Source organism: Alternaria metachromatica, assembly GCF_023757995.1.
Source record: "Alternaria metachromatica strain BMP 0045 chromosome Unknown scaffold_2, whole genome shotgun sequence".
NCBI classification, from domain to species: Eukaryota; Fungi; Ascomycota; class Dothideomycetes; order Pleosporales; family Pleosporaceae; genus Alternaria; species Alternaria metachromatica.
This window is the reverse complement of record NW_026055493.1, coordinates 1726222-1739872: the sequence shown is the minus strand read 5'-3', so window position 1 is coordinate 1739872 and position 13651 is coordinate 1726222. Positions and strand designations below refer to the sequence as shown.

General features: G+C 48.3%; 4 protein-coding genes across 4 annotated transcripts; all 4 read right to left on the bottom strand.

Moving 5' to 3' along the window:
* Positions 1-901: 901 nt before the first annotated feature.
* J4E83_001420 (uncharacterized protein) lies at positions 902-2386 on the bottom strand (the record flags this gene model as incomplete). The annotated part of the gene is made up of 3 exons (XM_049328376.1): positions 902-1768; positions 1829-2176; positions 2234-2386. The coding sequence occupies 3 exons, from the start codon at positions 2384-2386 to the stop codon at positions 902-904; spliced, it is 1368 nt and encodes a 455-aa protein (XP_049192894.1).
* A 1145-nt stretch (positions 2387-3531) lies between these two features.
* J4E83_001419 (uncharacterized protein) lies at positions 3532-3820 on the bottom strand (the record flags this gene model as incomplete). The annotated part of the gene is made up of 2 exons (XM_049328375.1): positions 3532-3750; positions 3815-3820. 2 exons carry the CDS (start codon positions 3818-3820, stop codon positions 3532-3534), a joined length of 225 nt encoding a protein of 74 aa, XP_049192893.1.
* Positions 3821-6185: 2365 nt separating this feature from the next.
* Positions 6186-8778, bottom strand: J4E83_001418 (uncharacterized protein; the record flags this gene model as incomplete). The annotated part of the gene is made up of 2 exons (XM_049328374.1): positions 6186-8513; positions 8593-8778. 2 exons carry the CDS (start codon positions 8776-8778, stop codon positions 6186-6188), a joined length of 2514 nt encoding a protein of 837 aa, XP_049192892.1.
* Positions 8779-10220: 1442 nt separating this feature from the next.
* Positions 10221-10980, bottom strand: J4E83_001417 (uncharacterized protein; the record flags this gene model as incomplete). Its single annotated transcript, XM_049328373.1, has 4 exons — positions 10221-10351; positions 10402-10450; positions 10505-10824; positions 10890-10980. 4 exons carry the CDS (start codon positions 10978-10980, stop codon positions 10221-10223), a joined length of 591 nt encoding a protein of 196 aa, XP_049192891.1.
* Positions 10981-13651: the final 2671 nt, after the last annotated feature.

The window sequence follows — 13651 nt, the reverse complement described above, 5'->3', positions numbered from 1 at the left end:
CGCGAGATCTTCTAGCTCTTCCAACGATTGCTAGCGATATCACGAAACCCGAGACTGACAGGTCGAACATGGAGCTTGACCAGGAGATAGAGAAGAAGCTACTTGTCAAGCGAGAGCTCTCGGTATTCCCGCCACTCAAAGCACCTGAGAATGACTCTACGCGGGCGCTTGATAACATGGGACAACAAGGCGACAACGTTGCCACAAGGCCACTTCCGAAAACAAAGACCTATGATCAGGAAACAAATATAAAACACGAAGCTGTACCAGCAATGTCTGAAACTGCATTCAAGCCCAAGAGGAAGAGGCCTGCAAGCGATGACGCCGCGGGAGAAGACGAGAAGGAAGACCCAGTACTGTTGGTAAGTCAGGTTCGGGATAGCAGAATTCATCAAAACTGACCACCACCCCAGTGTGGCCGTTTGAAGCGCGTCATACGACAGGAAATCGAGGGCCTAGAAGAGACAGAATCAGCGCTTCAAGATGCACTGAATGCGCAGGCCATGTCACTCAACGAAGCTCTGCAGTCGAAGTCTAGTCTCGAAAAGGCCTTGCTAGATGTCGAGGCGAGGGTACAAGCCGAGCAGGCAACGAAAGCGGCTACGGAGACAAAGCTGAACAAGGTGGAGAGTGAGTTGAACGATAAGAGGAAGCTTGAAAAACGCGTTGACTCTTTGTACACCTGAGGTACTCGAAGTAAGAGATGGCATGGCCTGCGAAGATGACCACCGATCGCCAACAGAAGGTGTACACTCCGCTAAGGGACCCTATCTCCACCAAGAAGAGTCCATACTCAACTCAGAGAGTGTACTCAAACAAGATACTGTATACTTAAACACCATATGAGTTCTGAATATCGTAGCCAACTGAAACGGATTTCTTTCGTATGAACCAATCTACATTACAAGTGCGCGGTGACATCAGTGTATAGTGGCATCGTACCCGGAGTTGTTGCAAGCGCTTCCTCGATGATCGATAAGGCGAGATCGATTTGCTCCTCCGTGACTGTAATGGGTGGCGCTATCCGGAATACTCCACCAAACGATGCCATCGTGGCTAGCTGGGCCCATAAGCCCATCTCTGCAATCTTTGTTGACACTGCGGCTCCTACTTCCGGGGCACCGACCTTTGTCTTTCTGTCGCCAACAAGCTCCATTCCAGCCATCAGACCGCGACCACGAACGTCCCCAATGCAACCGTAGCGTGACTGCAATTGCCTGAGTCCTGCTTGGAGCTTGACACCGAGCCTCTTGGAACGAGCGCAGAGCTCGTCTCTCATGACGATCTCGAGAACCTTGTCGCCCACAGCAGCTGGAAGGGGATCGTTGATATGGGTAGTGTAGAACAAGAAACCGTTGTCTTTGGCATGCTGGGCGATGGGGTTCGAAGTTAAGACAGCACTGAGCGGTATGCCATTTCCAAGCGTCTTGCTGAGTGTCACGATATCCGGTACTACGCTTTCGTCCTCGGGGTGGTGTGTGAATGCGAACATATCGCCAGCTCTGCCAAGTGCTGTCTGTGCTTCATCAACAATGAGAAGCATGCCTCGAGCGGTACAGTGGTCCTTCAAGGCCTTCAGATATCCAGGGGGAAGCTCCAGCATACCGCCACTCGATAGGATCGGCTCAACGATAGCCGCTGCGAGTGAGCCGCAGGACTGTTTGTCTACAAGATCGAAACCGTAGTCCAACTCAGTCTTCCAATCATGCGTACCATCAGCGTGTCTGAAGATCGATCGATAGGAGTTTGGGGTCGGCAGTGCTAGGTTCTAATGTAGGTTTACAAGGTCAGTGCACGTCTCACATGCAGTTAAGGCAGATACGCTTACCCCAATCATGTTTGGACCGTAACCTGAACGTCCAGCGTGATACTGCGCACCGAGCGATCCGCCTGTCATGCCGTGCCATGAGGCAGCCAGACCAACAATCTCCCATTTGCCAGTGTAAAATTTGGCCAGCCGGATCGCGGCTTCGTTCGCTTCGCCGCCCGTACTGAGAAAGAAAGCTTTGTCGAGCCCAGCCGGCGCAACGCCAGTTAACCGTTTCGCAAGATTGATGACTGGGGGACTGATCATCCCACTGAAAAGATGATCGAGATGTTGCGCATGATCCGCGATCACTTTCACGACCTCAGGATGGCCGTGCCCGATCAGAGTGCTCATCTGCCCGGATGTGAACTAAATGCAACAATTAGCGGTGTATACTTGAGGCTTTGGGAGCTTGAAGCCACTTACGTCCATCATTCGGTGACCCGATGCTGTCTGCACATTGATGCCGTCGGTAGAGGTGATGATCTCAGGATGGAATGCGGTCCCGTATGTGAGCAGATTGTCGTCCGCATCGCGCTGCAATTTCGTAATGTCGGCGTCTGCGTATGGAAGAGGCATGATAGTGTCTATCTCGCTGCAGCTGTACTGGTCGATGGGAAAGATGATGTTTGGCGTTGCTTGTGTTCCCCATGTTGCTGAATAGCTGGGGACTGGTTATATAGACAGTCTTGTATGCAGTCCCAGGCGCCATCCCACGGAACGATACGCACAAAGACGCATTGCTATGTTTTCCGACGGAGACGCTGGAAGCATCAAAGCAGATACACGTGACCGTATCCCGTCGGAAAGAACCTTGGAAGGTGCAGCCATGGAGGTGGCAGGGGATGATAGCGATAAGCATTGAGCTAACTACGGCTGGCGCTTGAGCCACGATGACGACGCGAAACCCGAGAACGCGACCGCGACCGCGCAACTTCGGGAAAATTGCAATGTGCACTTCTACAGCTCAACAGCCGCGCACGCTGCATCAATACACCGAACCCCAAACTCCATGATCTTCATACCACTCACATTCTCAGCCCGAGCTGTAGTTACTCTCGACCCATCCACCATCAATAGACCATGACGCTTTTGTAACGTGCGCAGCCTCATCGCCCAGCAGGAAAGCGACCGATCCGGCTATCTCCCATGTTTCTGGAAGCTCACGGTTCAAGATACATGGAATGTTGTCTTTATTCAGATGGAATTCACCGGCAGCTGAGTTGAAAGGCCTAAGTATCGGAAGTCAGCGAATGTGTTACGATCAATCTGTACAGAACAGAACCTACTTCGTCATCATCTCTGTGTTGAAGCATCCGCTGCCTACAGTTAGCTCAGGTCGTCTTCAGACATCCGAGTCACTTACGGGCACAGCGCGTTGACCCTGATTCGCCTCGACGCCCCTTCAAAAGCTGCAACTTTCGTAAGACCAATGAGCGCGTGCTTGGCGGCAACGTATGCTTCAAGGGTGGAGATGCAAAGTCAGCGTGTGTTTCGTATGCATTTGGAAAACCTCGGTATTTACCTGACGTGCCAGGCGTTCCGTAGTGGCTCGCAATGCTTCCAACATTGACGATTGAGCCACCGTCCTTGATAACCTTCATTTCTTCTTTCAAACAATGGAAAGTACCAACAACGTTCACGTTGAGTAGCCTAGCGAAATATTCTGGGTCGAGATCGGTTATAGGGAAGATCTCGCGTTGCTCCACCGCTAGACGACTCGATCAGAAACACGTCCAGTATCCAGAAGGCTGATTGAGCTCACCAGCGACGTTTGCGGCTCCATCAAGCTTTCCGAATTTAGCTACAGTCTCCTCGATCCAAGACCGAACACTGTCTAAGTTGGCGATATCTACGACGCACGTCCAGTACCGGTCCTTGGCGTCTGGAAGCTCAGCGTCGATCTCTTTGGTGGCTTTTGACAGATTGTCAACCGACGTTGCCTGAGGTTTGGTGTACGAAGTCAGCATAAGTCTCACATGTGTTTAGTATGGGAACATCACTTACACACATAGATACTGTGGCACCTCGTATCAGCAAGTACTTGCTAACAGCAAGGCCCAGTCCACGGCTGGCGCCAGTAACAGCGATAACCCTCCCCAAGAAAGGGAGGGTATTGACAGCATATGGGAGAGTCTTAGCGGTGCCGTTCATATCGATAAGCCAGGATATGAGAGATATCAGATAATATCAGTGCGACAGCGATGTGCCGCTCATATATCTCACGGTTCAACAGCCATATGCAAACCCTCGTTCATGGCTGCGAGCCACGAGTCGCCAGCACAACCACGCCGCATGTTCATATGCCGAGCTCCTGACTAGGTTCCCACATGGGATACTACGACCCGTTTAGAGCCTCAGCACTAGAGATCCTTCAGTGGGGCGCGGAGTTGTGTGCCGCTCGTGGCTGCTCATTTGGGACATCCCCGGAACTAGCGCGATCCATCTGCCATTGCCACCGGGCGCCAGCTCCACAGACAATCAACTGCACGATCATACCTCTAAACCAATGTTCTTCACGATTCATTCCTTTGGTACTCGTCTGTTGCTCTCACATTAAATTCATGCAATTGTCGATAGTAGAACAATGTGCAGTCAGATTTCTTTCATCCATACCCTAGGGCAGATAACGTCGCACACATTATCGACAGAACGAGCGATGCCGGATATGAGATAAGATGGTCTCACCAGGTTCATGGAAGCGAGTTCGCCCTGCAGATACCTACCGGAAACGAACCATGCGAAATGCGGCTACCAGTACCTAGATTTGTTGACAGTCGAAACCAGTCCAGCGGTGCCATGCGACGACGAGGCGCAAGTAAGATTTGTGATTGGCTTGATCAGTTCGGAGGTTATAAGCATGCGCCTCTCGCCTCGACTGTCACCCGGTGTATCTCAACCTGCGCTCGCTTCCTAGATTGGCGAGGATGAGTGCGACGTCAGTCTACATGGCGGTACCACCACCTGGTCAAATCAGACATACAGTCAACCCTCCAAACCTTCATAGAGAACTCGCCGCCGTTGGAGTCTCGACAACGATGATTGCTCTGGTAGCCGTCATCCTACAACTCTTTACACGAGCGTATGTCACCAAATTGGGTATCCGTCTCAACGACTGTGGGTCTCCCCAATGGTCTACGAATCTTGAAAAAAGCGATCGTGCTAACTCTTGGTATTCAGACATAGTAGTGTGTGCAATGGTTTGCAGCCTTGCGCTGCTAGGGTGCAATTTTCCGCGTATGTCCAATCGCCGTCACTCTCCTTTGCAAGGCTAATTGTGACGCAGATATGAAGTCCGGCTTAGGCTACCATATGTGGGAAGTCAAAACAGACGAGTACATGGTTCCTTTCCAAAAGGCAGGTACACTCGTTGCAACCTTCCAGCTGCGACACTGACGAAACACGCAGTGGACACTGGTCGGCACGACCCTCTACGCTACCAGCATCGCATTCTCAAAACTTTCGATACTGCTGTTCTATCTACGCCTGTCGCCACAAGTATGGTTCCGCACACTAGTCTGGATCCTCGTCGCAGTTGTCGTAATCTACGCCACCGTTTACGATCTCGTCAGTATCTTCGGCTGCAGACCGATAGCCACGACATGGGATCTTAGACTTGTACCTGGGGCTACATGTCTCGATCAGTTGACCAAGTACATGGCGCTCTCCGTCCTGAACATCATAATAGATGTCTTGACACTGATACTTCCGATACCTATTGTAGCAAGACTACAGATGCCGCGAAGACAAAAGATCACTGTATGCGCTATTTTCGCGACCGGTGGATTGTAAGTCAACCCAGTCATTAGAAAAAATTGTGCTGACCGCACCCGTAGCGTCTGTGCCGTCGCAATTCGTCGAACGACGCTGTTGAATCCTCTCATGGTCTCTGTCGATTATACCTGGGAAGCGGTCGAACAGTTCCAGTGGTGTTTTGCCGAAGTCAATGCCGGCATAGTTTGCGCATGCGCTCCCGCTCTGAGGCCGTTCTTCGCGCGCTACCTCCCTAGCCTCTTGAGTTCCCGCTTCCGCAGCAACAGCCGGGATGACGCTGGCTGTAAGAGCAACGAACTAGCACCACCGGATTCACATAGCCGACACCACGTCAAGGAGGCATTTGAACTGCGACTGCGAGATAATGTATCTGAGATGACAGCAACGACTAAACACAGTGGTATTGATGATGAGGCACGGCTCTGGCAAGATGCTAAAAATCCAGGCGGGAAAACCGTCACTACCTGTTCTGTTGCACACGCCTATTGATAGAACGTTTGGTTCACAGCCATCTTCATACTTGATAGCGACTGGCTACAAGGCCTGGAATAATGTGTAAACTGTCAAGCAGGCGAAGGTGATCATTCGCTTGGTACCTCCACATTTACTTGATGAGGTTCCCTCTTTCGTCGTCATCAGTCTCCTCTTCACTGTCTGTTTCGTATTCGCTCTCCTCCTCCGTCTCTTCCTCTTCGTCTGTTTCCTCTTCACTGCTGCTCTCCTCTTCTTCCTCGGCCAGCCAGTCGTCGAGCGTCTTCTCTTTCTGCGGTACTTTACTTGCACCACCCATACTAGAATCTCCACCCATACCGTTCAGACTTCGTGGGCTCAACATGCTGTCTGGCGTCATCCTGCTACTACCACCTGCTGCAGCGTCTAATCTTTCCGCCGCTGACATGTTCTTCGCGGTCTCGTATGCCGATACGTATGTCGAAGAAGAGTTTGAGACGACCTCGTCACGTAGAGCTGGATCCGGTTCGTCACCTTCTTTGACCCAACGGGGCAGGTCTTCGTAGCCTCGTAAACCACCTACACCGCCTTCGTCGCCGATGACAAGACTGGCGCTGCCGAGCACGTAGCCCTTTCTTGTTTCACTCGGGCTGGGTATGTGTGGCACTGGTTTCGGCGCAAGAAGCAAGAGCGACGCGAGTTGTGTCGATGTTGGTGTCGCCAGAAGCGCTTTGTAGACGCGAGCGCGGTCGCGGAGATCGTACGAGGTGTCGTACCTCACGAGCAGGAGCACGTAGTTGTATAGAGCTTCAATAATGTGAGCCTTCTCCTCTTCAGGCTCCGCATCCTGTGGGGCGGACTCAAGATGCTCGTCCCTAAAGCCGCCTTGGTCTTCCTGGAAATCATCCATGAGCGACGGACTCGGTTTGGGTTCTTCCACTTTCGGCTCTGGAGGCGGGTTTGCAGTTAAGTGATGCACATAGACCTTCGCTGCCAACAGTACGATTTGGAGCTTTGCTGGCTCGGCCTCATCCGCGAAGCCTTTGACAAGAATGCGTAAAACATCAGCGGCGATATTGTTTTCTGGATCGATTCCTGCAAACTCCCCGACCAGCCATATAATGCTTGCTCGTGCTTGTGGGCTCGTTGCTGCATCCAAGTGTTTCGCTAACCGGACTACAGTCGTGCGGTGAGCGTTCGGATCGCGTTGTATCAGATGTCGGATGACTTCTAGGGATTCGGCAACCAAATGAGTATCGGCAGATCCAATGTGCTTTAGTAAAAGCTTCAGGCATCTTGCTGAAGTCTGTGGGCTTGTTGCAGGGCTCTGTGAACAGCGTCCAATTGCGCGTACCGACTCTTTGACCAATGCTGGATCCAAGCTTCCGGAATGGGAGAAATGGCTTAATTCAGCTAAGATCAGGCTCTGTAGTCTCAGAGGTGCATGAGGGAATATCAGAGTAAGCAGTTCCAGTTTGAGCTGCCAGATGTGTGGTGCATCGGTTGACCGCACCAAGAAATGTGTGTAGTACTTGACGAATGGCTCCGGGTGTGTCAGGCAGACTTGCACGATATTGTACAGTGCAATGTGCTGAATGTCTCCTGCAGATCTCAAGAGAGATATCAGCGGGCCAATGGCCTGAGTCAGGTACTCTGGGGTACCAAGATACAAGTACGTCCTTGCTACCGCTATCACCACAGCCGCGTTCCGAGACTGCAAGAGTGACTGGCAGCCTTTCAGCAGCAGTTCGAGGTCGGGGTCCAGCACAGCAATCTCTTCCATATCCTGTTCTTGTTCCTTTTCCTCTTCTTCTGAATCGCTTTCTGAATCGTAGAAGCCTTTCGTCGACTGCGTAGGCTTGCTGTTTGTCGTGATCCCAGCTGCCTTCTTGACCTTCCTCGTCCGGCGCGGAAAGCACTTTCTTGCATATATCATCATCAACCGCAGTGTAGCCAACTGCCCCCACTCGTCCATGTCAACAAGTTTTCGAACCAATGAGCGGTAGTGTGGGTGTATGAGATCCAGACGCTCCGGACATAGCTCCAAGAAAGATGATACAGCTGCGCCCGTCACGAAGTACTGTTTGTCGCCCAGGAGTGTCGAAAGGTGTTCCAGTAGCTGCGGCTCGGTGTTCGGATCCAGCCTGTAGCACTTCGGTATTGCCAGAGCTGCTGCCCTCCGGACATATGCTGACATGTCTCCGGAACCGCGCTTTATGCCCAAGCTCACAATTTGGCTGATGACAGGCACCCTTATGCTTGACATGACGCGTAAGGCGAGGGCGCGAAGCTGAGGATTCGTGTCCGTGAGCGACTTCTGTATCGTATTGATGGAGAGAAGCGCGGTGTCTGGTTCGTGTTCGGCATGCTGGAGGAGGTAGATGTAGACGAGCTTCTTGACCTGGAGCGAGGGGGATGCGACGTTCTTGATCACGTGGGAAAAGAAGGGCAGCGTTTGCGACGGCGGCTGTCGGTAGGACATCTAGATGCGCTGTAGTCAGTTACTACACGTCCCACAGCGTCCAATGGGCTGGTCTCGAGACCGTGGCGGGGCTTCCTACAGTGACGACTCTGCGCAGTCCTTCGAGTACATCGCGCTCTGATCTGCTGTCAAGGAGCTTCTTGAGCTGGCCCGAGGGCAACTCTTTTGTCGGCGCTCGGCGGACATTGCTGGCATCGCGGGCGGCTTCGAGGGTGAGGTCGCGAGCTGCAGAGAGAGACCAGTGAGCGAAGTTCGAGGGATGCATGACGGCGGCACCAAGCAATTACATGGTCAAAAGGCCTGCAGCCCAGATCGGGGAGCAGGAACGGGCAGCATATCTGTATGAAAAATGTGAAAGGCGCCATACCTGTCTCCAGCAAGCTCGATATGCGACTGATGGACTCCATGACCGCGACGTGCGCCTGGGACAGCGCTTCGGTCCGGAGCGTGCGCGCTTCGTCTCTGCGCACAAACGGGAGGCCGACTATGCAGAGTCAGGCAAGGCAGGGAGCAGGTTCTGGGCCTGGTGATCGTGATTGAAAGTCGCGGCGTGCATGCCCTGGGTGTTCTGATGGATGGCCAACCGACGTAGTGGGGTGGCCCGGGGCGCGGGTATTGCCGCCGATTGGCACCTCCACGCCTGTCACGTCCAGCCCAAGCTGTGCTCCCCGAATGAGTATACCGATGACAGCCTGCACCGACACATGACAGCCGACAAACTTTCCACAACCAGCTTTTCTGTCATGTCGCCAACGCCCGCGCCAACAGTGCTCTTCCCGCTAACCCTCCCGGCCTTGCTTCGCTACCTTCTCACCACGCAGTCAGAGACATGTCCAACACTACTCATCATTTGCTCAAGTCGGGATAGCTTCCTCCAAGATCTTGCAACATCACTGCACAGTCACGGTGAACATGACGCGGATGGTCTGGAGCAGTTGGTCGCGCCAACCCTTCAAAACTTACTCACGACACGGCATGTCAAAGTTACATTCTGCGCGTCTGTGCAGGCCTTGTTAGCCTACTTGACCGCATATGGTCGGGCTGGAACCAGTGTCGCTGCCGATGCCGAGGAAGAGGAAAGAGTCGTCTTGGTGAATCCAATCGCTTTGCATGCCTCAACATCTTCCTTCTCAGCCCAAGGCCTGTCCAGATGCTTCTCGGCGGCGGCAGAAGTCGCGCTCAAGCCAGGTGTAACACTCCATATCGCTGAGTGCGAGGGTAGGCGCGAGCGTCAGGAGGAGCCCGATAGTGACGACACAGACATGGAGAATGATGCCCAAGAGCCCTCCGCGGAAGCACGCATGACAGATCCATGGGAACAGGACATCTCCATCCTGAGCATCTCGGCTCGGAAAATCGGATCGGGAAGCGGCGACCGAGCGTGGGCAGGTCGTACGGTCAAGGCGAAGACGATAGCTGCCAGGTGGTTTCGCTTCTACAATATCGAGGAGCAACAAACATACGCAGACCAAGGATGAAAGACAACACATTGCAGTGACCAATTGTGAAACGTTTCTGCTGTTCAATTCGCCTTTGCGCCATCCAGCCGGACTTGTTGGGTCCATCTAGATGGTCGGCCGTCGCTTCGTTACTTCGTGGGAGCTTAAGCTGCCCTGGATATCCATCGCTTCCAATCGAAAGAAAATGACACCTTCCGCTACATCGCTGTATGAATGACCCCCTCAGACAAACGCATGCGCACGCAAACTACCAGTCCTTCTTGATGTCGAATGACCACTTGAACTGGAGATGGGTGTGGTTGTCATCGTCGACGAATTTGGAGACGGCGGTGTAGTGGCCACGGCCGAGCATACCGGAGGGGGCAGTTTCAGGTTCGACTAGAATAGGCATTAGTGGGTTGTGGGAGATAACATGGGCGTGTACATACACTTCTTCTCGTAGTATGGCTTCTCCTCAGTGCTGGGACCATATGAGCCCTGTCATGGCCGTTAGTGCTTGCTCATATGCTCCTCTATGGCGGATATGCTCACCATCATCTCCTGGAGCTTCTCGCTGACACCCATGCGTGAGACCTTCTGGAGGTACTTGAGACCAGACAAGATATCGTGTTGCACCTTGAACTGTGCCTTCATGCGGAACCGAGCACCTTCCTTGATGGAGAAGGGCTTTTTCTCAAGAGCCTCAACGGCACCGGGTGCGCGCAGGTCGATGACGATATCATCGCGGCCTTCGACTTCGAGAGCGAGAGAGAGGATGATGCATCGGCGGGGATCGTTGGGGTCGGAGATGTCCTTGCCTTGTCCAAGACCAAGGGACGCTTTCCACTTCTGGAGCGACTCGTCGTTCTGGTCTGTCGTCGCGCGTGTTAGCCATGTGTGCAGGCAACTAGCTCCCCGGAGAAGTTGTGGAACCTACCCAGCTGCTGGTACTCGTCAATCGTCTTCTTCTCGCCAACCTTGAAGCCCTCGGTCTGCTCGGCGTGGAGGTCGTCTGCGTGGTCGGCCATGGCTGGTATCGGTGCGTACTGTGGAGGTGAGGGCGGGTGTTTAGGGCAAGGCAACAAAAGAAATGTTGTGGAGAAGTCAAAGGGTCAATTGTAGGAATGAGGGGCGCGGCCTCGTGTTGAGCCTCGCGGTTAGCGGGGCACATTCACCGCTCCAGCACGTCGGAGTGTCTGATTGGCTGCGTTCCTGGTGCTTGCGGGACCCTTCAGATATGCCGCAGCTGTCCAGACTCTTGCTGCAACACGACCATGTCCGCCATGGTCCTGTCCTCAGGCAGAGAAGATTCTTGACGTGTGAACTGTCTCATGGTCGAGCATAGACTAGACCCCTCTTGTTCTTTTTGGAACAGGCTACTAGTATCTGCAGGGTCGCGTCGCGAGCTTCTACCAGACTAACAACTTGTTGGTAAGCTCTTGAGCTTAAGCTTGAGCTTCCTAACGTGGTTAGCGCTATTGGTAGTAGCGTATGCAACCTGTCCTAGAGATATAATGCTAAAGAGATGCAGAGATAGAGGTTACTAGTAACGTTACTAGTACCACTATTTTGCTAAGACTCTTAATAACTTACGCAATATAATAGCTTTTTACTTAGTTTTTTAGCTATTTTAAAGCTTTAATTTAGTATTATTTAATATATTTAAAAAATAAAAATAAAAGCTTTAAATTTAGAAGTTATTAAGAAGAATATAAACTAAAAATTTTACTAGTAGTAATATTACTAGTATTACTAGTAAGAAAAACTTTAATACTATATATTATAGTGTAGTAGAGTAGATTGCGCTTATTATATATTACGTAGAGCTAGCGCTTAATAGCTTATTAAGGCTATACAGCGTATAAAAGTTAAAGACACTTAATCTAATAATAATATATTAAGTATAACTTTCTCTTATAAATAGTAACTAATATATAACTTAAAGGCTTATAAGCTTATACCTTAGAAAGGTTAAGAAAAATATCTAGTATAATAAGTTAGTAGTAACGCGCGCGCGTAGTCTAATAGCCTATTAAGACTATAAAGTAATATATAGTTATACTCTAGTAGCTAAATATCTAAAATAGTTATAAATATATTACTATATAGTGCACAAGCTCTAAGAGCTTATTAAAACTATAATATATATAGAATAGTACTCTAAGAGTATAATAAGTAGAACTATAGTTATAGAAATATTACTATAGAGAAGTAAATATTAAGAATATAGTTATAGAAACTATTATAGAAAAGTAGTAAATATAAAAACTATTATAAAGAAGTAGTAAGAATAGAATAGTATTAGGCGTAGAAACTTATAAGTTCTAGATAGTCTTAATAGAGTATTAGACTTTATAGATAGCTACGTATAGAGCGTATTATAACTATAGCTCTTAGAAAAATACTATATTAAAATAATAAGCTAATAAAATACTAATATAAGATAGAAAGTAAAATTTAGATATTAGTAAAACTATATTTATAGGCGCTAAGCGCAGAGACAGCTTTAATAAAGTATTAAAGTATATTCTAGCCTTATTAAAGCCTTAGCTAGAAAAAACGCTATAAAAAAAAAAGCTAATATATACTATAGAATACTATTATAAGTAACTAGTAACTAATATACTATTAAGTTTTACTACGTCTATAATAATAGCTATTATTTTCTAGTCTTTTATTAACTAAGCCTACTTCTATAGTTACGTAATAGCTTTTTACTAGAATACTAGAACCTTTAAATTCTTTTATACCTTATAAGCTATAACTATAAGTAATATTACTAATACTAATAGGTTTATTAACTCTACTAGAATTTTAGGTATAGAAACTAGCTTTAATATATAAGTAAGAGATAAGAAGAAGATATTCTATAATATTAATATATAGAAGATAATATAGATTATTACTATAGCTATTAACTCTATAGCTAAGAGCTATACTTATATTAATAAACCTAGCTCTTTTATAAGTATATTACTTATCTTTAATAGTAAAGATATAACGTAGTTTCTTAAGAAATTAGAAAAGTAGGTCTTCTTCTACTAATAGACTATTAAGAAGAGATTCTTACGTCTTTTTAACTATTATAACTAGATTAGATATAATATTATTAAATCTAGTATACTAGAGTTTAAGAAGGCTAGAAAAGATAAAAACTAAGCTTTAGTCTAGAACCTTCTTAGAAAGCGTTTTAGAGCCTAGAATAAAGTCTAGTAAAAGAAGATAAAGAACTTATTAAGAGCCTAGCTATAAGTCTACTTTATAATACTAAACCTTTTTTTATAGAGCTACCTAGATAGCTTTAGACCTTACTTTACTTATTACTTAGATATAGATATAGTAACTAGTAACTAGAAAAGCTTCTACTTAGTAAAGAGCTTAAATAAGATTTATCTAGATAAAGTTCTAAATAAGTTTAAGATCTCTATACGTAGCTCTCTTAACTTTAAGTATAATAAGATTAAAAAGTTTCTTAGTAAGATATTTTTCTATAAAGCTAAAATAAAAAAGTTTAATTTCTTTTTTACTAGAAAGACTTATATAATAGAGCTACTATAGAGAGAGTCTAGAGTCTTATTAAGCTTAGCGTAGCTATTTACTTTCTTTTATCTTAACTTAAATAAAGTACTTCTCTAATCTTTTATAACTATAAGTACTTATTCTAGAGGTAAATAAGAAGTCTAGATACTATCTAGATAT